The sequence below is a fragment of the Magnolia sinica genome, chromosome 6 (genome assembly GCF_029962835.1).
Source record: "Magnolia sinica isolate HGM2019 chromosome 6, MsV1, whole genome shotgun sequence".
Taxonomy (NCBI): Eukaryota; Viridiplantae; Streptophyta; class Magnoliopsida; order Magnoliales; family Magnoliaceae; genus Magnolia; species Magnolia sinica.
Window position 1 is genome coordinate 3,080,983 of NC_080578.1, and position 26,947 is coordinate 3,107,929.

Sequence of the window (26,947 nt, forward strand, 5' to 3'; positions counted from 1 at the left end):
ATTTCGATTGCACTTAGATATAAATAATATCACAATTGGAATAGAAAACAACTTGTGCACTTACACAATCCTCCACACATATTTGATGGAACCTACTATGGCACTTCGATGGTATAAATAGCACATCTAAATCAGTTCAGTAGCTGACATGAATTTTTTGAATTTTCTTGATGGAATCAAGCATTTGTCGATTGCATTGATGTATGCTCGATGTTAGTGCTTGATCGCATCGAGTGGTTTGTTGATGACATCGAAAGACCTTGTTACAGAGATGTTCGAGAAATTGTAAACAATTTGAATAATCCGTCTTTGCACCATCGAGGGTCCCACAAACCCCGGGCCATCATCATCTACCCACCGATGAAATATTGACCCCCGTACTACGTCTCATCTTCTCCCACTTCTCAGAGAAAATCAAGACCCTCGACAGCTCATTAGAGACCCACCTCATGTGGGGCCTCTTTTCTGGGTCCAAGTCCACACAAGCTCGAGCAATTTCAACCACCCTTTCTACGCAATCCAACGGATAGGAATCCATCATCCTCCCGTCAACCCAATTCCTGAAACCCCTATTGACATAGCCCAACCCCTCCACCAACGAGATCTTCCGATACATGGTCTCCCTCTCTTCATACACGTATCGCACGGCCTCTTCGCCCGTCAGCAGCTCCAAAAGCACAACACCAAAAGCGTATACATTGAACTTCGGTGTAATAGACCCGCCCGCCGCGTACTCGGGCGCCATGTACCCCTGGGTCCCACTGATCTTTACGCTGCCCGACCTCCTCGTCTCGGCCCGTTCCGGTACGTGTAGCCCACACGTGAGCACGTGCGACCCTACGTATGCGAGCTTGGCGCGAAAATCGGGCTCGCTCACGATGATACCAGAGGACTTCACGTGCTTGTGCACGAAACGTATCGGGATATCGTGGTGCAAGTACTCGAGCGCCTTGGCTATATCGGACCCGATACGGATCCGATGTATCCATTTGGAGAGGAGCGTGTGCTCGATAAGGTTTCTGCCACGTAGGCAGTGGGCGAGATCGGTACCGCTCTCGAAGTCGTGGACGAAGTACACGTGGGGCCCACACTCGCAAGCGCCGATTAGTCGGACGATGCCGGCGTGACTCACCTTGCAGAGATCGGCGAGGAGGGTGCGGAATCGGGCCGCGTCGGGGGCGGGGTTTGGGAAGGGGAGTTGATAGACCACGACGGTTTTGCCGCGGAGGGTGCATTTCCACGCCGAGGAATTGCCGAGTTTTGGGGATTGCAAGGCGTTGGTAGCTGATGCTATTTCAGAGGAGGAGAAAAGGAGGTTGGTTTTTTCGGTTGGGGGTAGTTGCATGGAATTGGAACGTCTGAGGGATTGGTTTTCGGATCGTTTGGGTGGAGTTATTGAGATTGGGCTTTGGACTTTGTGTGGGTTTTGGCGACACATGGCGTTGTTGGGGCTGCGGTGTTTTGTACTTCGGAGGAGATTTTGGAGTGTTTGGACGCATGAAATTGGAGAAGCGAGATGTGGGCTTTTGGTGGGGAGTTCTGAGGAGCGTCAGCACATTTAGTACAGTTGGATTCGAGAGTTTTGAGGGATTTGAAGATACGGAATCATTTTTTAAATAGGCCATGTTCTTAATTTGTGGGAAATGCCAGATAGGATTTATGGGTCATGATACATGTATGGACCATATGAAATACAAAGGCGATGGATAGAACGCTGTATCTGTTGATTTCTTTTTTTTTTTTTTTTTTATAGCAGGAGACCCTCACAAAACGCTCGAATCAACGCCAACCATGTAAGGCATTCGTCCCTTAAAACTTCTAAATATTACAAGGCTACCCCCAAAGAGAACAACGTCCTAGGTACTCTGTAAAACTGTGATGGATGATACACATGCGCTTTTGAATCGCACACGCATATAGTCTTTAAATTTAAGTGCGCGGGTTCAGTTTTGATGGTTTCCAAACTGACAATTACACTGATTTGAGTTTCTAGATAGGTGGTTGAGATTTAATGGACGGTAGAAATGGAAAATATCAACTATCTGCATTTAAGAAGGAAACAGCCATTAATCAGAAGGATGGTTCAATTAATCTTCCTAAGTAGGCCTCGCAATTTGGACTATTTATCTTTAGTTAATGTATGCAACATGTGCAGCTTATGTGTGCCTGGGTATCAAGGATTACACTCCGCCAGAGTATCAAATAACTCCTCGACAAGAAAAAGGCCACGTGTCTCTTCGGATGACAGTTGGGCCTACACTTGTGTGCGTTTGCCACGCTAAATGCGACCTACTACTAATCCAGGCCGTCTTATTCATTAATTCAACGGTGGGAAGACCATAGCCTGAAGATCGATTGGAATATCCTGCAAATGGATATCTTGGAGAAATATCAGCTTCCCAAATAGAATAGTTGGGTTAACATCATGAGAACTGTGAGATTTTCTCTATCTATAATCGCAGCCCGATTTTTAGGCTTCAAGCGGAAAATGATGGACGGATTAGATGCCATGCACACATCACAGTGGACCCCGCACATCTCGCTGTATTGAATCCGGCCTCTTTATTTTAATACCGCGTGCAATAGTCAAGGTAGAACGACCCGGTTTGCTCGCCGAGTCAATCACATCAACTCACCCCAACGAGGTTCTGGTTTTTCTATCTATCCGCACTTCTTGGCCTTTTACTTTCCATGCAAGTAAGTTGAGGAAACGATAAAAGGAAGGAGGAAAAAAGAAAAAAGAAAAAAAGTACAACTCGCCGGGTCGACTCACTTACGTTTGACGCAATGACCACCCATTAGAGCCCCTGATAACAGCTATTAAAACAAACCCATCAATAACCATCTTCATCTTTCTCTTGCATCCGTTGAATGTTATCAATGGACGGCATCCACCGAGCAGGGCTGGTCCACTTCTAGAATGCATCGCCTTTGGAAAAGGACCACATCATCGCAATGCTCAAGAGCATGGGCGTGGACGAAGATGGACGAATATCGAAAACATGAACTTCTTTGCCTCGTGTACAAGGCCATGCCCACATGCCACTTATATGGGTATTTTGGTCTTTTAGCTAAGTAAATTACCAAAAAAATTGGTCTTTTTATACGGAGAGTTAAAAGTAATATTTGAAGTTTTTTTTTCGGAGAAAAAATGAAAGAAAAAGAAAGTTTCGTATAAGAAGAAGATTAAGAGGCTTCTACAGCTGAAATCTTAGTATCCCGATTTGCGAGGGTCCATCTACCATGCCAATGTTTTCAACTGTCTTTCCTAAGTGTTGTATTGAGGATTTTATACCATCCTTAATTGGTGAGAAATTCATTTGCTTCATTGTTACTTGTAATCTAATTTTAGATGATGTACTTGGAATATCGCAGGGATGTCTTTTGATGATTTAATTTTCACTATTTCTATTACAATGGATTTGTGCCGGATTACGTCCCGTGAATTTTTTCCTCCACATCCCAGGGTTTTCCACGTAAAAAAAATTCTTGGTGTCTCTTACCTCTTACATAGTTATTAATTTGCATGTAGAATAATAAGTTGTGTAGTTTCCCAACACAATTGGCTGAGCTCTACTCACCGTTGCAGGTCGCTTGAGTTATATACATTCATAATGTTCTACTATGCCACCATTAGTAGAATGGCCCACTAAATGCGTATCGTCCGTGCATCACTCACCATCCAAGGATGGTTTGGCGGACATCCAAAACTTATTTTGTTGTGGGATTCTTGTGCACTCACTCTCAGGGAAGAGATAGCCGGGAAGCCCACCTGGCCCAGCAAGCCTGGCCCGCTTTGGACTGGGCTTGGACCTATTAGCTTGGCCCATGGGCGGAATCATGGTCCTGACATGTGTGGCTGCAGAAGGGAATGTGTTAGATCCATCTCTCCCGAGCGCAGCGCACGTGGCTGGATGACTTATCATTTTGAACCGGGCAATAGCCATAGATCGGGTGATCCGAGTCACCTGATCGATGGCCTTGGAGGCATAACGTTCAAATCATTTGAAAAATAAGCCATCCATGATAGTAGGGCCCACAGCACCAGTTACTATATCACCCTGCCACGTTCACCGTGTAGATATAGGTTCTAACATAATCCGGTTATTTGGGCACCAATGGGTGACGTGTACATTACCATCAACATGCAGCCACATGAGGCACGTGTGCAAGATCACATCTTTCCATCAGGTGGCCTACACTATTTAAATCTTCTGGTCTAAAAGACATGCTATTTCAAGCCTTAACTCCATCACTTTCAATGCAAATCAACGAATGGAAAATACTGTATAACCGTCAGTTTGCCTTGTAAATTATAGCCCACTTGAGCAGGGAAACTGCCAGAATTTTTAGGGGGAAGATCTGATAACTATTTCCAAGTAGATGGAGAGCTCAGATCTCACACATGTATTCCATATTGGAACGTGAGACTCCACGTGGATTGCCAAGTATTTCCGTTTATAGATTGGAGTCATGAGTCATGGACATTAAACAAGCATGGCCTCTTCTTGGACAATTTCGTCTTGCTTGGGATGAAAAACCAGCTGGTAAACCTCAGTTTCTTTAAAGTAGATTTTAATACCATATGGGCCCATGTTTCAGCCATCCAAATCCGTTATATGACAAGATTAACCGTCCATGGCTCATCTGAAAAAAAAATAACATCACACCCAGATTGCAAGATTCTAAACAATATTTGGCCTTATCTGTGAGCCATTCTTAACCATCTACTTTTTGGACCACCATTCAACGGTTTGGATCACTGAATCATTGGTCACCTGAGGAGTGGCTCGACTCTTGCATACTTTTGTTCCCGTTGCCACTGTAAACGTGACTGGATGAACCTGATCAAATTAATAAACTTTCATTTGTTGGAATCAGACATTTAACTCTTTTCATGTAATCTGTCCATTTGATGGCCTCCAATATGATGGTTAATATCATTTGTTCGGTATAATTTATGCAATGTCTCCATCTAGTGTAGGAACATGTACAGTGTGTGTGCAGTATGTATGATGTAGAGCAGGTCGCGGGCATTTTCATGTATAAGATAGACCAGATAAGGCCTGACCAGAGGTAGAAGTCATCAAGACTATTAAAACCTTAAAACAAGCATATCTTGCAAATTGAAATAAGTTACTTAACATACCATAAATGATTTTAGGATAGGACGAGCTACTTTTGTGAGATGCCATTAAATCGACGGTCCAATTGCCTGTTTATTTCCATTTTTACTATTTTTAGTAAGTTTTAGTTTAATTGTAACTCTTTATTTGTTGGGCTTTAAGCATTGTCTCCAACATAAAAAGTGTTTAGAAAAATTAGAAGAATAATGTGGCTAAGCCACATAGGACAGATATCTAATAGCTCCTCATATTTATTTGTTACAAACGTGGTTGGCAATGGGGTTCTGCTCCCCATCTTGTCTTATACATGTAATTGGACCAAAAGCTCTTGAGCTGAGTTTGGCCTGAAAATAAGTCAATTTAAGAAAATGCATCATTTTTGGTGGACTCATATTAAAGTAGTGTTGATCGTGAGTGCTTTTAATATATTGCGAAGAGGTTATTTTTTAACTTGGCTAAAAATTTGTTGTTCATTGTGATACTTTGTGCTTTTCAAGTTGGATGGAAGGTTTATGAGTCGATTTGACTGAACCAAATGCACAAATACAGATTTTGTTTTCTAATATGGTACATAAGTATATAAATACCTTGTTAAGAATGATTAGGATAAAGCAGAATGTAAGAGAACTTTTGAACCAAGGGTTTTGAATGAAGAAACTTGGGTTTTTCATCTGTGAATTGTTTCATCTATTATAACTTTTTTTTATTATAATAGATTATTCATTGATTTGTACAGTTAATTTTTCATGTAAAATTTGTGTTTTTTGCGTGTGTTTGATTTTTTCTTTCGCATTTACTTATTTAATTCATATCTATGCTTAGTAAGGAGTATTTGTACCCAATTAGTATATACAGTCCATTCAATAAAGTATTACTATGTTCTACAATACTTTTATTATTCTTATGAATAAGTGCCAATAGAAATAATCTACCCTATAGGAATGGAGGCTTGGGCCTAAGAACGTTTTGGATGAGAATTGATCAAGTTGGGTTGTCAAATTTGAGTGCTTGGGTGTTTTAGCCAACTGGTCAATCTACGCGGATCAGGGCTTGACCTACTACTAACCCTAATTGCAAGGGTAACAAGATCGCACAATGCATTTCACTTGAAAAAGAAAAGCACTTGGGATGTTGGGAGAGATGCTTGGGGGTAGATTGAGTACCACCCTCACCGGGACATCCCAAGAGTCTGACAGTCCGATTAGGAACCTTGTGGGGCCATTGTGATTATATGTTTTGCGATGCTGTCCACCTACTTTGATAAATTATTTTGGAGCATGATCCAAAAAAGAGCCAGAATGGAAGATTAATATGCTGTCCACCTACTTTGACAGATTATTTTGGAGCATGATCCAAAAAAGAGCCAGATTAGAAGCTTAAGTGGACTACATCTGAGGAAGTAGTGAGGATTGTAGGCTTACGGTTGAAAACTTCATACAATGAAAATGAGTTTTGGATCAAGTTGATATTTATGGTTTACTTCACTATGGTTCATGTGATCTTATGAACAACCGGAATGGCAAATAAACGTCACATTGAGCATTAGTAAGTTTTCATTGTAGGAATTCAATCCACACATCTTCCTGTGGAATGGTCGTCGCTTCTTTCTGTTTTTTTATTTTTTTATTTTTTTTAAAATTTTATCGTGATCTAAAATGATACGTTGAACTGAATAGGGTAGTACCTGATCCACGCCCGAGACACTTCCACCAACCATTTTTTTTTCGTTACGTTTTCCCAGGTGACACGTGTCGTGTGCAGGGAGTGACACGTGGGATTTGGTTGACGTGACACGGTAAACGCGTCGGGACCACTGATAAACGAAAAGCAGGCTCCTTTACACAACGAATGTCGGACCTTTTATAAGCCCACGAGCGTGTGCACGGCATCCCGTATGCACGCTACCATACATTCCAGCATGGAATATAAGTACGAGATCCACAGCATCCGTCATTTGGGTCACATTATATAGATAGCCCGTCTGGAAGATCAGGAAAATCCAGTAATTAATGGCCAAAGTTCACAAAACAAATATGCCCATGAACAGAAACTAGCTAAGGTTTTCTTCACCGTGTATTGTTCGTCAACAATCGTGACCACCTGATGGGCAGAGAAGCATGAATTTTTTGGAGAGATCATCTAGAGGGTAATAACCACCTGATGAACGGTTTGGATTTTGGTCCTGCAGGCCAGTTTTGCACGTGTGGGGCCGTAGATGAGATGCCTCGCCACGGCCTTTGGTCTTAGCAAACGTCAGGATACCTTTTGGAGCCACTGATATTGAGGCCGCCCGCCTCTACAAGTCTTAGAAAAGTTTAGGGATCCAACCTGTCCATCAGGCTCTCTCCGCCGTGAAATCTGGACACGCCAAAATTGAGGTTGATCCAATCATGATAAGGGCCCTCATGAATTTAAAGGTTTTTGAATGGCTGTCCACTGATTTTTAAGGTGTGGCCCACCTACTTACTTCACAACCCTCCTTTTTTGTTTTTGCAACCTATCATCACTATAGGGATCACGAAATCCAAGATTACATGGCATATACAAAACCCGGTGGCCCCCACCATCATAATATAATGGAAAACCATCCAAAGACATACTTGTTAAGAAGGCTGGATCAACCTGATTATTTGGGGCGTCCAGCTTTCAAGGCAGGGCAACCCCGCTTCACGCAGCACTTGTAGGATACGTAGCAGAGGAACTGGCCTCAGCACGTTATTGGTCCCAAAAGGCCCACTATCTGTAAAAGCTAATTTTAGCTTTATATCAGAAAATGATATAATTGCCCATGCATTCATCCTAATGGCATGTTATGCATCAATGCCATCCATTTGATTAGTTTCAGTTCAATAGCCGTGAATTCAAGCTAATTGTAACACAAAAGCATTGGTTTCTGACGCTTGGAATACTAAATAACGGTTAGTGTAACTTCGTGGCCCACCTACAGAGGGTGGTGGTCCATTGGCCACAGAAAAAAAATGCCTGGGGGCAATCGAGGGTAATTTCGTAATTTTCCTTCCACGAGCCGGCGACTTTGAGGACGCGGATTTCCTGCGAAAGCCTTTCACATTAAGTTCCTGCGCAAGAATGCGGTGTGGGGCCACCACTATGTTTTTGAGAAATGTACTCCGTTCATTCGTTTGGTGAGCTCATTTTAGGAAATTAACCAAAAACGAAGTGGATCCAAAACTAAAGTGAGCCTCATGAGAGGGAAAATTAGAGAAAGAAATACCTACTGTTAAAACCTTTTTGGGCTCCACCTTGATGTTTATATGCCATCTAAACCATTTATAAGGTTATTAACACAAGGATGAAGTAAAAATACACAAAATTTAGCCTGAAACAAAGCTTTTATGGTCATACGAATGTTTCAACGGTTCTAAATGAATCCCTAATTTTTCCTCTCGCGTGGCCCACTTGAGTCTTGGATTCACCTCGTTTTTTATATCTTGTCCTAAAATTATCTTGCAAAACGGTTGAACAGAGTATATTTCCCGAAAACAATGGTGGTGGCCTCACCCAGCATCCTTGAGCACGAACTTTCTGCATCCGCGTCCTCAAAGTCGCCGGCTCGTGGAAGGAAATCCGCGTCCGGCGACTTTGGTCTTTTGACCTGAATGCATTCTTCACGCAACCGTGCAGGACGCGGATTGCGTCCTACCCTCGCCCGACTCTAGCGACGAACGGGCGGTTCTGTGGGCAGGCCCACTGTGATGTGTCGGTTTATCCACGCCGTCTATCTCTCCTATCAGATCATTTTAAGTTCTGTACACAGTAATGAAACAGATCCAAAGCTCAAGTGGGCCACACCAAATAATAAGCTTGGTTGTATTAAATGCACGTGGCATTAAATGCAACAGTCATCTATGTTATGGTCCACTTGAGCGTTGGATCTGCCTCATTTTTGTGCTTATGCCTTAAAATGATACAATATTAGGGATGGACGGCGTGGATAAACCGATACATTACAGTGGGCCCGCCCACAGAACTGCCCTTACGTGGCCAGAGACGGGCGGGGGCAGGACGCAATCCGCTTCCAACCGTGCAACCCACGCCCACAAAAGAGAGTTATTTGGTACGCTGGTTGTTGAGGGCGCTTGATACACAGGCACCTAGAAATGATATACGTGGCATAAATTAAAATAAATTAAACCGACTAAATTCTGGAACCACTGTCAATAAACTACAAAATAAGAAATCAGATTGGTTGGATAATTCTATCATGTGATTTGTGGACACTTATTTTTATAATAAGACATCATTTTTAACCATCCAATGGACGCCTTCAATCTAATATTTAGAGTAACTTTTGGTTAATGATACATCTAAATTACTAACCCAAATTCGTACGGTATATTTTGAATTAAATTTACACTAGTTACCCAATTTCTCAATAATTTCTAACTGCCTGCGTATCATCCGTCAAAAGCCAGAGTATCGAAGTATTTTTCCGTGAAAAGTAGTAAGAAACCCGCATCAATTGCGGACCCTCGCCGGAAAAAGAAATATCTATTGGAATAGAATGTCACGGGTGCCTCAGTCATTCCTGAAAATGACCCAAACCATCCCTAACATTTCTCAGATCGTAGGTTATAAGCGTGGTTTTTAGATTCGATGACTCGGGCCGACTCGTCGATCTCAAGTTGAGTTGTACTGGACGGCCTGGGCGTGACTCAGTGTACCGGGCCAAGTTGGTCCCTATTATTCGATTATACAAAATTCCATTTTAAAATTCGTATTTTTTGAAAAATACGATTATAATTGGTTAGTCTTTCTAAACTAAATCTTTTTATAATCTGAATCAAACACGTTTTTTCAATAATACATTTTTTTATTATTTTTATTATTTTTTATTTTTTGCAGCAATTCAAAAACTAAAGACAGGTGATTGCCGACATTGATACTGAGTAAACTCTGTGGGGGCCATCGTGATTTATGTATTTTATTTACTCCATCCATCCAATTTACTGGATAATTTTAAGGCTTGAACTAAAAAATGAAGCACATCGAAAGCTCAAGTAGACCATACAATGTGAAACATTGTGAATTGAATGTCTACGGATGAAAAAATCTTGTGGGTCACGGAAGTTTTGGATCAAGCTGATATTTGTGTTTTCCCTTCATCCATGTTTGTATGATCAAATAAACAGGTTGGATGACAAATCAACATCACTGTGGGCCCTAGGAAAGTTTCATCACTGAAGATCATTATTCCCACTGTTTCTTGTATAGTGATCTACTTGAGCGTTGGATATGCTTCAATTTTTGGTTCAACCCCCAAAATGAGTTGGAAAAACAGAAGTATGGTGTTGATAAACCACATACATCCATAAAGGGCTTAACTATGTTTACTCATTACAATAAAAGCATACCCAAGGTGATTTTTTTTTATAGCATGCATGAATTGATTTATACAAGGATTACTTGAAAAGGAAGCACTTGAGAGGGTAAAAACAGCATTTTACTTTCTATATACATTATTATTCATATTTATATGAATTATAGTTATTTTAATTAAAAATTTCTATTTTAAATTTATTTATGTATAATAGGAACGCAGAGATATGCACATATAAAGCCATTATTTTTACTCAGTTTTCTATTCCAAACCATGGTAAATCTAAAGTTTTTCATTTACTGAATTGGCTTGTATGTGTTTTAACTAAATATTTTACCTATCCAACCCCAACCACCTACAATATATCAAGAGTTTGGCTGATCTAACCATAGGGACCACTTTCCAAAAACTAAAATTCTGTGGGCGGCCCCACCTGCATGGTTTCAGCTTCGCATGAGTGTTGTATGATGGTTACACCTCGATCCATAGCTCAACTAGTAGACTGAGTTGAGATACCTTGTTTCAACACTTGAGGTCAGTGGGGGTGGCTAACAGTGCAGTGTGTATTGACAGTGCCCCCCTTCCCCCTGCCCCCAACAATATATCAACAGTTTGGCTGATCTAACCATGGGGACCACTTTCTAAAAACTAAAATTCTGTGGGCGGCCCCACCTGCATGGTTTTAGCTTCGCATGAGTGTTGTATGATAGTTACACCCCGATCCATAGCTCAACTAGTAGACTGAGTTGAGATACCTTGTTTCAACACTTGAGGTCAGTGGGGGTGGCTAACAGTGCAGTGTGTATTGACAGTGGCCCCAACTGGTAGACTGAGTTGAGATACCTTCACTATAGGAAAGTAGGCCTTTAGCCTCAATTTTTTAGCCTCGGTTTAAAAAAATGAGGCTAAATATAGTTTTTAGCCTCAGTTGTAAAGGAATTGAGGTTAAAAATTCACTTTTTGTCTCGGTTGATGAGAAACCGAGGCTAAAAGTCTGTCATTTTGCCTCGGTAGGTGAGAAACCGAGGCCAAAAGGCTGCCCTTTTGCTTCGGTTAGTGAGCAACTGAGGCTAAAAGTCTTCCCTTTTACCTCGGTTGTTGAAAAATGAGGCCAAAAGTTTGCCCTTTTGCCTCGGTTGATGAGAAACTGAGGCCAAAAGTCTGCCATTTTGCCTCGGTTGTTGAAAATTGAGGCTAAAAGTTTACCCTTTTATCTCGGTTGGTCAGAAATTGAGGCCAAAAGTCTACCCTCTTGCTTCGGTTGGTGAGCAACTGAGACCAAAATTCTACCCTTTTGCCTCGGTTATTGAAAACTGAGGCAAAAAATATGCCCTTTTGCTTCGGTTGGTGAGAAACTGAGGCTAAAAGTTTACCCTTTTGTCTCGGTTGGTGAGAAACTGAGGCCAAAAGCCTGCCTTTTTGCCTCGGTTGGTGAGCAACCGAGGCTAAAAGTCTGCCCTTTTGCCTCGGTTGTTAAAAACTGAGGCTAAAAGTCTGTCCTTTTGCTTCGGTTGGTGAGAACTGAAGCTAAAAGTCTGCCCTTTTGCCTCAGTTGGTGAGCAATTGAGGCCAAAAGTCTATCATTTTACCTCGGTTGTTGAAAATTGAAGCCAAAAGTCTGCCCTTTTGCCTCAGTTGGTGAGCAACTGAAGCCAAAAGTTTACCTTTTTGCCTCGGTTGGTGAAAAACTGAGGCCAAAGTTCTACTCTTTTACCTCAGTTGTTGAGAACTGAGGCCAAAAGTCTACCCTTTTGCCTCGGTTGTTGAGAATTGAGGCTAAAAGTCTACCATTTTGCCTCGGTTAGTAAGAAACTGAGGTCAAAAGTCTGCCCTTTCGCCTCGGTTAGTGAGCAACTGAGGCTAAAAGTCTGCCCTTTTACCTCGGTTAGTGAGCAATTGAGGCTAAAAGTATGCCATTTTGCCTCGATTGGTGAGCAACTGAGGCCAAAAGTTTACCCTTTTGCCTCGGTTGGTGACAAACTGAGGCCAAAAGTTTACTCCTTTGCCTCGACTGGTGAGAAACTGAGACAAAAAATCCACCCTTTTACAGGCCATATACCACGGTTGTCACCCAAAGTTGTTGCCCATTCCTAGCTAGAGACGGGCTGGGGTAGGACACGATCCACGTCCAAAGGGTCATAAATGATATGCAAACACTTATAATACATGGAATACAAGTAATTAAAATTAAACGGTTCAAACTATTTATGAAATTTCAGGTGTATCATCAACCAAAAATTAAGCTTATTCTATTATCCAACTATTATATTGGTGGACATTTATTGGACGGTTAAGAATTTAAAATATCCAAGGGCCCTGTTTCAACAAATAAGTGTCCAAGAATCTGTGGCCAGGATTGTTCAAACTCGACTGTAACCTAGTGTTACTGATTTCTACGATGTAGATAGTTTGATTTGAGTTAATGTATGCTCAGTATACAGTTTCTGAGTGCATGCGTATCAAGCGTCGTATGCAACCGGAGCATAAAATAAAACTCCCCTGTATAAATTCCTGTATTCATTTTCTCACACTCTCAAACTTTCGCGCCCAGAAGATGAAGTCTTCTACTGTCCAAACACCTCAAAAAGCTGCTATCCGTCGATCAAAGGAGAAATCCCACAAGGTGCGTTTGAAATCTCTCTCTCTCTCTCTCTCATGTCCCTTTCCCTTTCGCAGATCATCGCAAAATCCCTAAATCCAGCTTTCTTAGCTGCATCCGAAGCCGATCCGCTCCATTCTTCGTTCATGCAATCACAGAAGGAAATCAAGAAACTGATCTCTCTAAAGTATGTTTCAGATCCCAATTCTTCGAAATCTATGTTGAAATCCATGCAATCTCTCACGTTTGTATGTCCCGTCTGCAAAGCGGTCCAAAACCCTCGTTTTCATCTCCGTCGGACGCGTTTGACCCCACCGATGCATTAGAATCCTTCTCTACACCGTCGATTGCTGATGGGAATCAAGGATCTGGCGGATCAGAGGTTTTCAAGACGGAGAATGTGTACATTCAGGTGGCCATCGATTTACTGCTCGCCGCTCGTTTCCAGGTCCTGAATTCTCCCAATGTTGATCTCCAATGGAAGAAGCTTCTGGATTGCCTGATCAAGAGCGCAATCGAGCCGTTGGATTGGCTACCAGAAGAGCAGGACAGGTTTTACGGGCTTCTCCAAGAGAAGGTATGGATCGGATTACTCCGTGTTTTCGTGTGGATCATTTCGGTGTCAGTCATCATGGATCGAGATGCCCGAACTAGGACGGGATTTCCTGGCATGCCGCCTCCTACATGACGGTTTCTAGGGATGGCACGTGCGTTGCATGTGAGACGGAGGCCGAAATGAGATGACAAAGCGGTAAAAAAAAAAAAAAAACAGACAATTGATACACATTACCTCTCCTTTTTTTTAAAGCTCGAAATTCAAGGTACTGAAATTGGACGGATCTAGTGGATGAACTTACTTGTTCAGGCAAGTATCTATTTTCTCTTATACCTTATGAAAACCTCAGAGAATTAAATGATTGTAATTATATGGAGATTGATTGAAACTGAAACTCCTGTTCATAATTATGTTGTAGGCAAACTGTGAGATTACTAGTGCAAGAAACTAGGTGATCGTTGTCAAACAAATATGAGTTTTCCACTTGCTATCCTAAACATGACCCCTAATAATGGAATCCATGCCTCAACATCGAAAAAATCATTACCTTTCTTTTCTTTTCCCTTGGAATACATGTATCCAGACAAGTATCCAAGTTATGAAGCACTCCATCTACATATCTATGCACCGAAATACAAGGTCTCAACCATTAATTTGTCATGCCCTACTGATTGGAACAACTTTGCCACCAATTGGAAGGCTTCTTTCAATTGAATGTTGACCATTGGTTGGAGTTTTCCTAGCCATCCATTTGCATCCTCAAAAGTTCTCCGAACAATGGATAGGATCACCCGAATTGTGTGATTTCTGGAGAAACACTTTTTCAACTTCAAATTTGGAACATTTTCCTAATCCACAGTGGGCCCATTAGGTCAATGGTATGGTTCACCCAAAAATGTTCCATGGATCACCAAACAATGTTTGAGACTTGTATGAACGGGCACATCCAGACCCGATAAATCCTCATTGTTTAGAAGAATTTGAACAGGGCAGATCATGCTTCACAGATTCTGCATGTTTTCACTTGCTAACAAAAACAAGCAGTATGTTTGATAATTCAAGAAATAACAAGACTTGTCAATTAAAGATATACTTCCATTCTAATTAGTGATTGTTGATGTAGGTTATACTCTGCATCTTTTCTGTTGCAAATTCCCTTTTGACCTTAGCAAGGGCGTTCTCATTTGCGTTTGGTGGTTTACGTGCTGCAGTTCAGGTGCATACTAAGCTTCTGAACAAGCTTATCAATGCACCTGTAATATCTCAAAGCTTCATTCTCTTTTGTATGGTTTTGGTGAGCCCTCATAAACCTCTCTACATGCAGCTTACATGCCAACCTGACACATGTAGCAGACATCCGAACCATGCAAACAGTGGGGCTCACTGTGTAGATGAACTGGCCCAAAAATCGGCCTTGTCAGCTCATCAGGTAACACATCTATGGGTGAATCTTATCCACTGACAATTTTTTAACCCATCCATTATGTTTGTAAACGTGTGGCCACCTTATGAGTTAACAATCCAAATATCTGATTGGACTGTTTTAGTTTTGTATGATCGTATTTCTTAATACTACCTAGATAAAGTATGTTGTTCAGACATTTAATTGATATGTGCAGATTCCGTTCTTGCTTCCATTATGACCGTTTTGGTATATCTACAAAAACTTGCAGGTATGTGTCTAATACAATTTCTTTCTGCTAATATTTATTCCTTAATGATGAGCATACTTGGGATGATGATAGTAAAAAACCAAATTATTTATTTTCAAGTTAATCTGTATGGTTTTATGATTATGTCCATTTTCTTAGTTTATTTCTAAGAAAGTAGGCGAAACTAGTATTTTTAAGAAAGCAGAATAGCAGTAGGCAAAAGAGAGCGTGCATATAGGTAATTTTCAAGAACCAAGCTGAAAATCATATAATTCTGTAGAGTTTTTATTTGCATATTCATTTGTCTATGGGTATGACGAAGAAAGGGCAAGTCATACTGGTTTTGGTCCCCAGACGAGTCACGTTCTGAAACGCTACTTAAATCCATGCCCAGTGGAGTACACGGAGCCCACAAATAAATGATAATAAATATCTAGTCATTGTTTTTGCTGAAAATACTAATCATTTTCACAAATTATTGTGGTAATGAAATAAGCACACTGCTGATTTTTGAATTTGGAGCATCACCACCAAGAAGCTAAACTGTTGTTTGGAATAATTCTGAGATACATTCAAGGTTTTTCTTTGTTTGAGCCTGTTTAAACTTGTGTGCCATGTGAGGAGTAACTGCCAAGTTCAGAATGGTAACAACTCTTCCAACAGAACATGGAAAAGTTATATGATAATCTAGATTGTACAAATAACTTAACCGATTGTGCTTTGAGCATAAAACAGAATTTCACCAGCCACATGAAATTAATCATTTGATTTTGCCTTGGAATTTAAACCATTCCCTGTTAACCATCCATTTGATAACCATCAATCAAATGATGATTATCTTTGATTTATTAATGTGAATTTTGAAATGATAAATAGCCATGCGTGAGTGTCACATTTGAGGAAGATGACTCACTAAACTACCATTTTCAAGATGTTTGTGAGCTCTGACATGTATGATGACTCCTTTGATAGTTAACTACAATTTTAAGAAAAATGGTGGTAACTCTACCAACATACACATGTCACGGTTATATGACAATCCAGGCTGTCCAATTGCTTGCCCAATTGTGTTCGGGGCATAAAGTTACACAGGTAACCACATATCCAGGCCATCCTAATTGCTGGCCCAACTGATATTTCAATTTGGCCCTTTGGAATTTGAGCCAATTGCTGTTTGACTTTTAACCGTCAAATGGATGGTTAGGATTGGTTGATTAGTGGGAATTTCGTCACATGGTCCATTCACTAGGCCCTGAACAGGCCTTCAATGCAGGAGGAACTATTCCTAAATCATTGAAATCTGCAAAAGAAACCGTGGTATCCATGCTTCAGCTTAAATCAGAAACAGCTGGGGCTGAAAATCAAAACAGGGATTTTCTCCATCATTGGTGTGGTGTTAAATGCAGCTGCCCAAGACTTTGCCATGCTCATTATAGGAAGGATCTTCCTAGGGTGTGGAGTCGGCTTCGCTAATCAGGTCTTTTTCTAGTTCCACTTCCGATTTATTCTTTATTTTATTTTAATTCAGTTCTGTTTAATCAACGAATCTGGCCCACCACCAATTTCCCATATCGAATTACGGTGGTGGTGCGGACCGATTTTTAAGTTGTCCTACTGTCTTATTTTTAAGTTGTCCATTTGAAAGACTTGCGCAGGTGTTGTCATGCTAACGGACATCATTTTCTGGGGTCTTATAGTTCCATTTCTCTCAATTGAACATTTCAGCTTGAATATGGTGAGCTTTCTGTTCTATTCATTCCTTTGGTTTTTCTAAAAGGTTAAATACTTCATCATAAGTTGGTTTGATGTGTACTACATTGAGTTGACATGGTTGATTGTGTCCTCATTTCTGCAAGCACTGTGCTGTTATACTTCAACTTACCATTGCACAAATACATAGCTAAATGATTAATTAATTAATTAATTTATTTTTGTTTCTTTCATCAGAGCTCTCTTTCTTTTTAGAAGTTCATATAAAATCAAAACCATCATGGAATTCAATTTCTTTTATAAGCTCTTCTTGCTATACTTAAACTTTCTTTTTATCTTTTTTTAGAGGTTCAGATTGAATCAAAACCAAATGAGTCTCAATCTTTTCTTTGCAATTTATAGTTGTACCTAATATGACAAGTTGGATTTACAATTTGTATGATTCACTATGAATTCTAAATAACCCAACAGATATAGACTGATTTTTTTTTTCTTTTATTCTAAATTGGTTACAACTTTATACGTATCAAGTATGAGATCCTTCTTGCATTTAATAGGTTCTGCACCCGTTTAATTATCTGTTCCTTCTCTTTTGTCTTCTCTTTTTTTTTTTTTTTGACTCGGTGTTGTTCTCCAGATTTTTAGGGGCCTAGCTTATATTCACAGTGTACCCAGGGTTTGTCATAGGGATGTGAAGCCTCAAAATCTTTTGGTATGTGTTTTCTTTATTAGGGATGTTTACTGAATTTGTTCTGTTTGGGAACTACAACTGTTTATCTTACAAGCACCATCTCTTAGAATTGTTCTTTGTTGCATGTTTGTGGTCGCAGGAAGAATGTGAGGATCTACGTTACAGAATGAAAGAAGGCCATCTTAAAAGGCCCACTGTGGTTGCTGCCCGAATGAGGTATATATTTTGGTGAGGCCCAGTCATTTCGTGGTGCCCTCAATTTCTCTGTATAGCATCCTTCCTATCTATGGATCCCAGGTGGTGTGCCCCCACCTTTAAAAAAAAAAAAAAGGCCCACTGTGGTGAGCTCACTTCCATTAGCAATTCATTGATTTATTTTGGGGTGGATGAGGCAGTGTGGGATGAGACTGTTAGAGTTCAGCCATTGCTTGTTATCTGACCCGATGGCTGGACCTTTCATTCAGTGCGCCATCTATTTTGTTCTAGAGGTAACATGAGTTCAGAAAATTATTTTTCTTACAGTAACTCTTATATGACTCATTCAAGTAATTCAAAAAAAAAAAAAAGAAAAAAAAAAGAAAAAAAAAGAAGAAGAAGAAAGAGTTGATGATGCCATTCCCATGGAAGTTATTCCATGTAAGATTCTTCATGGATCATTTGTGTCTCTGTATCAGTTGTAATTTGAGCTTTTGTTTCATTTATTCATTTTGATAGAGAGACTGATAAGGATGTGTCTAAACTTGTGTCTGATTTTGAGGCATACTTATCCTAGTCTGGTTTATTAAAGCTTATTGCTGTAGAGCATAACAATGATACTTAAATATCATCTTCTATGCATTCATGGTAATGCGTGGATCTTCTTTGTGAGAGTGAGATTGCCCAGAGTTGTGCTGCATGTTCAGCGAGCAATGTGAGCTATTGGAAGCACAATGGTTTGTTACTGTCAACAATGGAAAAATGTCCTAGTCACTAGGGAATTTTCTCACAATTTGTGAGGTAACTAACAAAATGTGTGTTTGGGAAACGTTCTCATTTTGTAATTTGAGTTTATTTTGAGTCGAACATCTTTGGAATCTTTTCTGCATTCTTTCTTGCTAGAATTGTTTCGGCCATAACCAATTAATTGTGTTGTAGTTCTTCAAGTTGTACCATCCATTGGCCTTGAGAGATTTCTTGATTAGCATGCACTACCAGTAGATTAAGGTCTATTTGGTTGATGTTCATCTGGCCAAGCTGACAAACAACATTCTTATCAATGATGGACGCTCCTTGTAGGAACTATTGGTTACCACGCAGCATGACTAAGAATTTGATTGAAGTTCATATTTCATTAGCCTTGATGCCAAAAACTGAAAAGGAAAAAAATCTATTGTCTGTCAGGATGGACAATGAGGCGATCTCATATTATGAGAAGGCACTTGCCCTTTCGACCAAAGTTTGAGCACCTATGCAGGTCTGGCGTACACTCATCATTTGCAGGTAATGATACTCTTTAAGCCATGGAATCTTTTTGGTCTTTCCAATTATTTCCTTAGTAATTGGGAATTCATTGGTGAAGGGACATACATAAGGTTGAGCAATGAGTTGGAATTTGACCGATTTTTAAGTTGTCCTACTGTCTTATTAGTTATTACTTTATTAAATTTCCTTGCTGGATGCCTTCGATTAGTTTGTGAAGAACCATGGTGTGTGCATTGAATAAACTTGATGAAGTGCTCCTATGACAGCAGTTAAGGATGGTATTCCAATTTAAATGTGGATGAGACATTTTATTAGGTTGATGTAGCTTTGGGTTTCAGTGATACTTGTTTCCATCTTCTATCTGATCTTGGAATACTTGCGTTCTTCTTTCATCCTGTTTGAATTGCATGATCTTTGATGGTTTTTACTGATAATCTTCAATCCATTTGAGCCTACACCAACAAACTGTGCTGCGAACTATGAAATTTTTTTATTTTTTATTTTTATTTTTGACAATTGATTTTATTAAGAAACAAAAAGGAAACAAAGGCAGCAACAAAACAGGGATACCAAAACAGTGATCATCCAATCTCATGCTCTATTTTCTTTAGATTCTTTCATTTGATTTTCCTTTTTATTTGCTCTTTTAAATTCATCGCAGACTATTTGTTTGATTTCTTTTTGTGCAATCTATGGGGTATATCATGCTTTTGTATGATCTCTCTTGATTTATGTCTATCCTCTTACAATTTTGTGTTTCTATTTTCAGGCAAACATAGGTACATATCTCGTATCAATGGCCAAACAGCACATTATGTTGCTTCCTCAAGAAGGAGACCTCCAACAGTCCCCACCTCAGTGCCCTGTGGTGTAATTCCCAAAAAAACACAACCAAGGAAAAATTCTCTCAATGAAGCCAGCAGCAGCAATGACAGAAATCGTGGATGTACAACAACAGCAGCAATGGCAGTTTGTTTGTTTTGAAAACTTTAAATATACCATTAATTGTTTTGTTGGTATTGTGTTGATTGTTGTCTTGATGAATGTTAAATGCGGGAAACATGCACAGGTTCCATCGTTGGTTGATTATAATATTGTTAACTTTTGTTGATAGAAACTAGATTTAGCCTCGGTTATTAATAAATGATGTTAAAAATTGAATTTAGCCTCAGTTGACGACAACAAAGGCTAAATTCATCTTTAGTCTCGGTTTTGCCTTAGTTACCTAAACTGAGACTATAACTCCCATGGCTAAAGGTTGTAGCCTCGGTTGTTAAGAACCGAGGTTAAAAATAGTTTTAGCTTCGGTTAGAGGCAATTGAGGCTAAATTTGGATTTAGTCTCAGTTGGAAACAATGGAGGTTAAAATTTTAATTTAGCCTCATTTCGAGAAAATTGAAGCTAAAATATTCTTTTAGCTTCACTTGAAGAACCGAGGGTATAAATGTCATTTTAGCCTCGGTTGCTAAAACTGAGGTTAAAGCATTTAGCCACGGGGGTTTCAACCTCGGTTTAGATAACTGAGGCAAAACTGAGGCTAAAGGTTTTAGCTTCAGTTTTTAACCTTTTTAGCCACGGTTTTGAACTGAGGCTAAAGCCCCCTTTTCTTGTAGTGCTTGTTTCAACACTTGAGGTCAGTCGGGTTGGCTAACAGTGCAATGTGTATTGATCAACAGTTTGGCTGATCTAACCATGGGGACCACTTTCCAAAAACTAAAATTCTGTGGGTGGCCCCACCTGCATGGTTTCAGCTTCGCATGAGTGTTGTATGATGGTTACACCCTGATCCATAGCTCAACTAGTAGACTGAGTTGAGATACCTTGTTTCAACACTTGAGGTTAGTGGGGGTGGCTAACGGTGTAGTGTGTATTGACACCCCCACCCCAAAAAAAAAAAGAAAAAAAAGCCAATAGTAATGTTTCGACTTGCTCTGAGTCACCATGGCCTCCCTTGACCCCCAGAATTCAAAGACTTATGGTTAAGTCTGAGTCAACTCAGGCGAGTTGGGTGTGACTGGAACAAGTCAAACAATGCTTAAAAGGGTGGGGATGGCAATGCGTTAGTTAGGTGGGCATGCCTTTTACCTCTTATTTCATTCTTGAACTTGAGTTTGATCATATCAGATATGGTCTAGTCTAAGTCCACCGTATTTGAATAAAATGGGTCGAGCTGGTTTGGGCTTTGGGCTTTGGTTGAGGGAATTTTGAGCCTAGGCCATAAGTGATAGGTCATGGGTTGGGATCGGGCTGAAATTCCTAGCCTGTTTAGTAAATAGGTTTGGCTCAAGCTCGACCTAACTCACCCAAACCTAATCCATTCATACCCTAATTAAGGGGCTATTTGGATAGGAGATCCCACAAAATCAAGATAAGGCGTTAATCTCATTTTTGGTGGGCCACGTCCTCCACATCAAATTTATATGCGACATCTTAATCACAATTTTCGATCTTGTTAACTTTTTCAAGGGTGCGTTTGGTTGCAGACTAGAGTCGTATGGAACATCACCTTGTAGGTTTCAGCAGTGTGAGCTTCTATCCCCACACGTTAATGAGTGTTTCCCTGAGTGTAACGCCCACCTTAATGCATGTGTGGTATATCCACCCTGTCCATCCATTTTTTCACTTCATTTTAGGGTATGGTCTAAAAAATAAAGTATATCCAAATCTCAAGGTGGACCACACCACAGGAAACTGTGATGATTAAACGCCCACCATTAAAAACTTTCTAGGGCCCACTGTTATGTTTATTTTCCATCCAACCTTTTGATAAGGTCACAAGAAGTTTTGTGGCCCACAAGAGACTTGAAAAGGAAAAGCAGAAATATCAGCTTGATCCAAAACTTTTGTAGCCCACAAGACATTTTTAATGACCGGCGTTCAATCTCAACCATGTGATCAAGTAGAGATCTAGACGTGCTTCATTTTTTAGAAACATGTCTTAAAATGAGCTGGAAAAACTGATGGATGACGTGGATACACAACAAATACATCAAGGTCGACCCTACAGTCAGGAAAACAAACTCGATCCTCTCCTTACGAGAAGCAGGAAAATTCTGATTTTCTGCATCCTGATTGGTACACCGGTGACGTTGTCAACACCGCTGCTTTAAATGTAACGTGTGATTGTGTGGCTTAATCAGATTGCAACAAGCAGGATTTTCCTGCCAGCGGAAGCAGAGGATCCAGACATCTTGGTGGGCCTAGAGAGCCTGGGGTCATGAGGAATTCCCTTCCTTTGCTAGGCTACATTTGTCGTTTAAAGCCAAACAGGGTCTGACCTACTGCTTAGCCCACCACCGTATCGACTGAGGAATCTTCCCAGTCAAAAGCTGATGTCTGAAAGTCTCCTCCCACTGAAAAATTCGGTTCCACGTATCCTCCACTGTCCAAATCATACCGAAGTCTCTGGAATCTACCACTTTCTTTTAAACGGATGGACGACATGAACGTGTTACATACGTCACAATGGAACCCACAAATTTAAGTCACTCCTTTTAAACCGCTTGCTCGTCAACTTTCAAGTTGATGTAAGTGGAAATAATATGCTTTTTTTCGAGATATTTAGGGAGAATAAAAAATCAAATACCCACTAGCAATCCTGAACTCCCCACCACCAGAACCCACTTTCTATTTCCTCAAAAACATAAAAAATCAAGTATCGTTACACCCTTCAAACTCCAATCCTCAAAACCCAACTCCAATTTCCTCAAAAATTTCAAATCCAGCTGTACCAACACTTATAAAAACTCCCCATCTCTAAAACCCACTTTCTGTTTCCTCAAATCCCTGTGTCCTAACACTACTCAAAACTCCCCATCTCCAAAAACCCACACCCCACTTCTCCAATTTCATGCGTCCAAACACTCTAAAATCTCCTTAAACGTACAAACCACCGCAACCCAATCCAAACCAAAGTCATGTGTCGCCAAAACCCACACAAAGTCCAAATCCCAATCTCAATAACTCCACCCAAACAGCGCCAAGTCCAATCCCCCAAAACCTCTTCTCTCAGAGATTCCAATTCCATCCAACTCTCGCCAACCGAAAAAACCAACCTCCTTTTCTCCTCCTCTGAAATAACAGCAGCTACCAACGCCTTCCAATCTCCAAAACTCGGCAATTCCTCGGCGTGGAAATGCACCCTCCGCGGCAAAACCGTCGTGGTCTCTCAACGCCCCTTCCCAAACTCCACCCCCGACGCCGCCCAATTCCGCGCCCACCTCGCCGATCTCTGCAAGGTGCGCCACGCCGGTATCGTGGGACTAATCGGCGCTTACGCGTGCGGGTCCCACATGTACCTCGTCCACGACTTCCAGAGGGGTGCCGATCTCGCCCACTGCCTCCGTAGCCGAAATCTTATCGGGCACACGGTCCTCTCCAAATGGATACATCGGATCCGTATCGGGTCTGATATCGCCAAGGCGCTCGAGTACTTGCACCACGATATCCCGATACGTTACGTGCACAAGCACGTGAAGTCCTCGGGCATCATCGTGAGCGAGCCCGATTTCCGCGCCAAGCTCGTGCACTTTGGGTCGCACATGCTCACGTGCGAGCGACACGTGTCGGGACAGGCCGAGACGAGGAGGTCGGGCAGCGTAAAGATCAGTGGGACCCATGGGTACATGGCTCCCGAGTACGTGACGGGCGGGGCTATTACACCGAAGCTCGATGTATATGCTTTTGGGGTTGTGCTTTTGGAGCTGTTGACGGGCGAAGAGGCCGTACGATACGTGTATGAAGAGAAGGAGACCGTGTATCGGAAGATCTCGTTGGTGGAGGGGTTGGGCCATGTGAATAGGGGTTTGAGAAATTGGGTTGATGGGAGGATGATGGATTCCTATCCATTGGATTGTGTAGAAAGGGTGGTTGAGATTGCTCGGGTTTGTGTAGACTCGGACCCGGAAAAGAGGCCGATTATGAGGTGGGTCTCGAATGAGCTGTCCAGGGTCTTGATCATGTCTGAGAAGTGGGAGGAGGATATGAGAGGGAATGATGGGATTACTATTTCATTGGTGGTTAGATGATGATAGACCCCGGTGTTTGTGGGGCCCACGATGATGCACGGGTGGATTTTCTGTACAGTTAACTTAACTGTCCCAATTATGATCCTGACCGTCCAAATGGATGGTTGAAGTATAGAAATCAACATTCTACTCTAATTATTTTGGAGCCTATGTGATGTTCGGCCATGTCCCAAAATTTCGCTTTGCCACACCATGGGGGAAGCCCAACGAATAAAACCTCCCTCGAGTCTTGCGTACTGTTTTGTATGTATTCCATCCAAGCCATTCATTGACAGCCCATCACGATGAAGGGACACCAAAAATCAGGCCATTTAAAAACTCAGGTGGGCCACACCATGTAAATTTAGAGGTTTTAGACATGATTTTACATTGTTTCCTATGGTGTGGAACACTTGAGATTTTGATCAGCCTGATTTCTGGCATGATGGACGGAGAAGATCAAATGAACACGTCACGCGGACCCATGATAGACCCGGGCGTACTGGTACGGTGTGAACGCACCCGTTGAGGGATAGGGCACGGATATCTTTAGATGAGAAATGATGACCGACATGCCGTTGAATAGTAATTGCCGTGGCCCACCTATCCCACCACCTTCGTACTTTTGTAGGATATCTCTACCCTGCAAAAATGTAGGTAGCCGTTTTTGCTACGTAGCATGGAGGCCGGTTCCTATGCAAGATCGCAATGTTCGACAACGCATACTGTGGGACCTACCGTGATGTAGGGACCACGTCCAATCTGTCCATAAGGTGGGATGGGGATGCCCTCCATTGAAACCTTCTTGATTGGGTGTGGGGACCACCTTGTTTTCTATAAGCCATCCATTGAACTGAGAAGATTCACATTGTCAGGATGAACGGATGCAAAAAAGATCAGACATTCTGATACTCAGGTGGGCCACAGCAGGTGAGCTTAGAGGTTTTAGGCATGAATTTATATGGTGTGGCCAACTTGAGTTTTGGATTGAGCTGATTTTTGGGCTGCAAAGAGAATGTGGGCGGAACATCATTTAGGTCACTGATTTGAAGGGTTCGGATCTTACACTCTTCATGGCCTTTGGTGAATCCCCGATCATCGTGGGACCCATCACGCCAACGGTCCGGATTAACTAACCATGGGCTCCACTTGTATAGATCAGGCGTCCCGATGCATGTGGATGCGAGACACCCATTCTGCAGGGAATGGAGTGGATGGCTTGAGAATCCAAACCTTTGATCTTATGGGTCTCATTTTGGATGGGGAAGAGTCCCCAAAAAAAAATAAAATAAAAAATTCTTCCACATTGAAAGATCCTAACCATCCATTCTTCAACATTTCTTCGATAGCTAAGTTGGGCTAAAAACCAGCTCCTTCCATGAAGTGGAATAGCCCATTGGACCGACATGCATGCCTCATGGTTGGATTATCCCAACCGCGCAAATTTTCCAGCTGTCCACAACTCGATAGTGAGGATTGTAATCAGCACGGTTTGGAGTTGGACTGTAGCTATATCCTGGATCACGCCCACTGGGTTTTGACGGTTCAGGTCATCCTCTCATGCAATCATGTGGGCCCACTGCCTGTCCTAGGCCTATTTTTAAGTGTGAAAAACCTCCTGTTCGGTGTATTTTTCTACTAAATCTCGGCCATGGGCAAGTCAAATCAGGCCCACTCAGCGACTTGGACCAATTGGCACGTCCTGAGTCAAGTCGTGACTCGGGATACCGATCCAGCCCGAGTTGACAAGGACGAGTCGCATCAGAGTCGTCCGGGTCTTAAAACCAATGCCTGAAACCCTGCCTGCTTGCCAGTTCACGTGCGCAACTACGGCACACGCGTGTGACAGCCGAGCTCTCTATCAGATGGGCCCTAACCATGACAACTGCCATCGTATTGTGGTGGTTGATTGATCACCTACGTCTTGTTTCTGTGTTCCTTGTTTCTCACTGTTTTGAAAATGGTGGTGACTCATCTTCCTCTTACGTGGCATTCGTGTATGGATATCCAGACCAACCAAATGGTAGGGCATCTTATGGGTGGATCATATTTCTAAAGGTGCATTGATCAAGAAATCCTAACCGTCCAAGTAATGACTATCAAATGGATGGTTAATGTGAAGTAGTTAATGGTCCAAATTCCAATAGCAAAATCGGATGGTTGCTTTCAATTTATAAGTCTAATTTTTGGGCCATGTCCCATCCACAATTGGTCAGCAATCAGCAATTTACACAGCCTAGATTGGATGGCTGTACAACTTTAACTTGTGTACGGTCGAAGAGTCAGGCACCATTTAAACAGTGGTGGTAAACTATCACAGGAATCAAATACATATTAGACAAGCCCACGGCCGATGACTGACCTTGACTCATAAGCCATGAGTAGCCTGTCCACGAATATGACTTTGATACCATAAGGTGTCACACATCATGGTGGGCCCCACGCAGCTCGAACATATCGTAACTACCGTGCTTGCGTATGTAGTCAAAGAAGGGTGCACGTGTTAAAAAGGATGGATGAAAATGGAATGGTCCAGATTGGGCGTTCCGTGAGCATAGACAAGTGGGCCCTATGGTTTCCCCCGGGAGTGTACGGCCCAATTGTTTAGTACAAGATTTTACGCATGTGGGACCTTAGTTAGGGGATCAAGGCCGTTGATTTGATGGGCCTTACTTTTACTAGGGAATTCCGTTAAAATCACCCAGATTAAAAGAATCCAACCCCTTGATCGTGAGACCAATTCTCGTTGAATACGAATTACTACTGTTTTTTCTCCTTCACCATCAAATTGTAGGCCATTGATCGAAA

The 26,947-nt window shown here is 41.5% G+C and overlaps 2 protein-coding genes across 2 annotated transcripts; one reads left to right on the forward strand and one right to left on the reverse strand.

Moving 5' to 3' along the window:
• Positions 1-346: 346 nt before the first annotated feature.
• On the reverse strand, positions 347-1,438 carry LOC131249460 (lysM domain receptor-like kinase 3). Its single transcript, XM_058250271.1, has one exon. The coding sequence runs from the start codon at positions 1,436-1,438 to the stop codon at positions 347-349; it is 1,092 nt and encodes a 363-aa protein (XP_058106254.1).
• Positions 1,439-23,050: 21,612 nt separating this feature from the next.
• LOC131249461 (lysM domain receptor-like kinase 3) lies at positions 23,051-24,160 on the forward strand. The gene has a single exon (XM_058250272.1). The coding sequence runs from the start codon at positions 23,051-23,053 to the stop codon at positions 24,158-24,160; it is 1,110 nt and encodes a 369-aa protein (XP_058106255.1).
• The last annotated feature ends 2,787 nt before the right edge of the window (positions 24,161-26,947 follow it).

Bases quoted from the DNA above. Each gene is read 5' to 3' on its own strand.
- LOC131249461 (XM_058250272.1), top strand. From the start codon at position 23,051: ATGTGTCGCCAAAACCCACACAAAGTCCAAATCCCAATCTCAATAACT.
- LOC131249460 (XM_058250271.1), bottom strand. From the start codon at position 1,438: ATGTGTCGCCAAAACCCACACAAAGTCCAAAGCCCAATCTCAATAACT.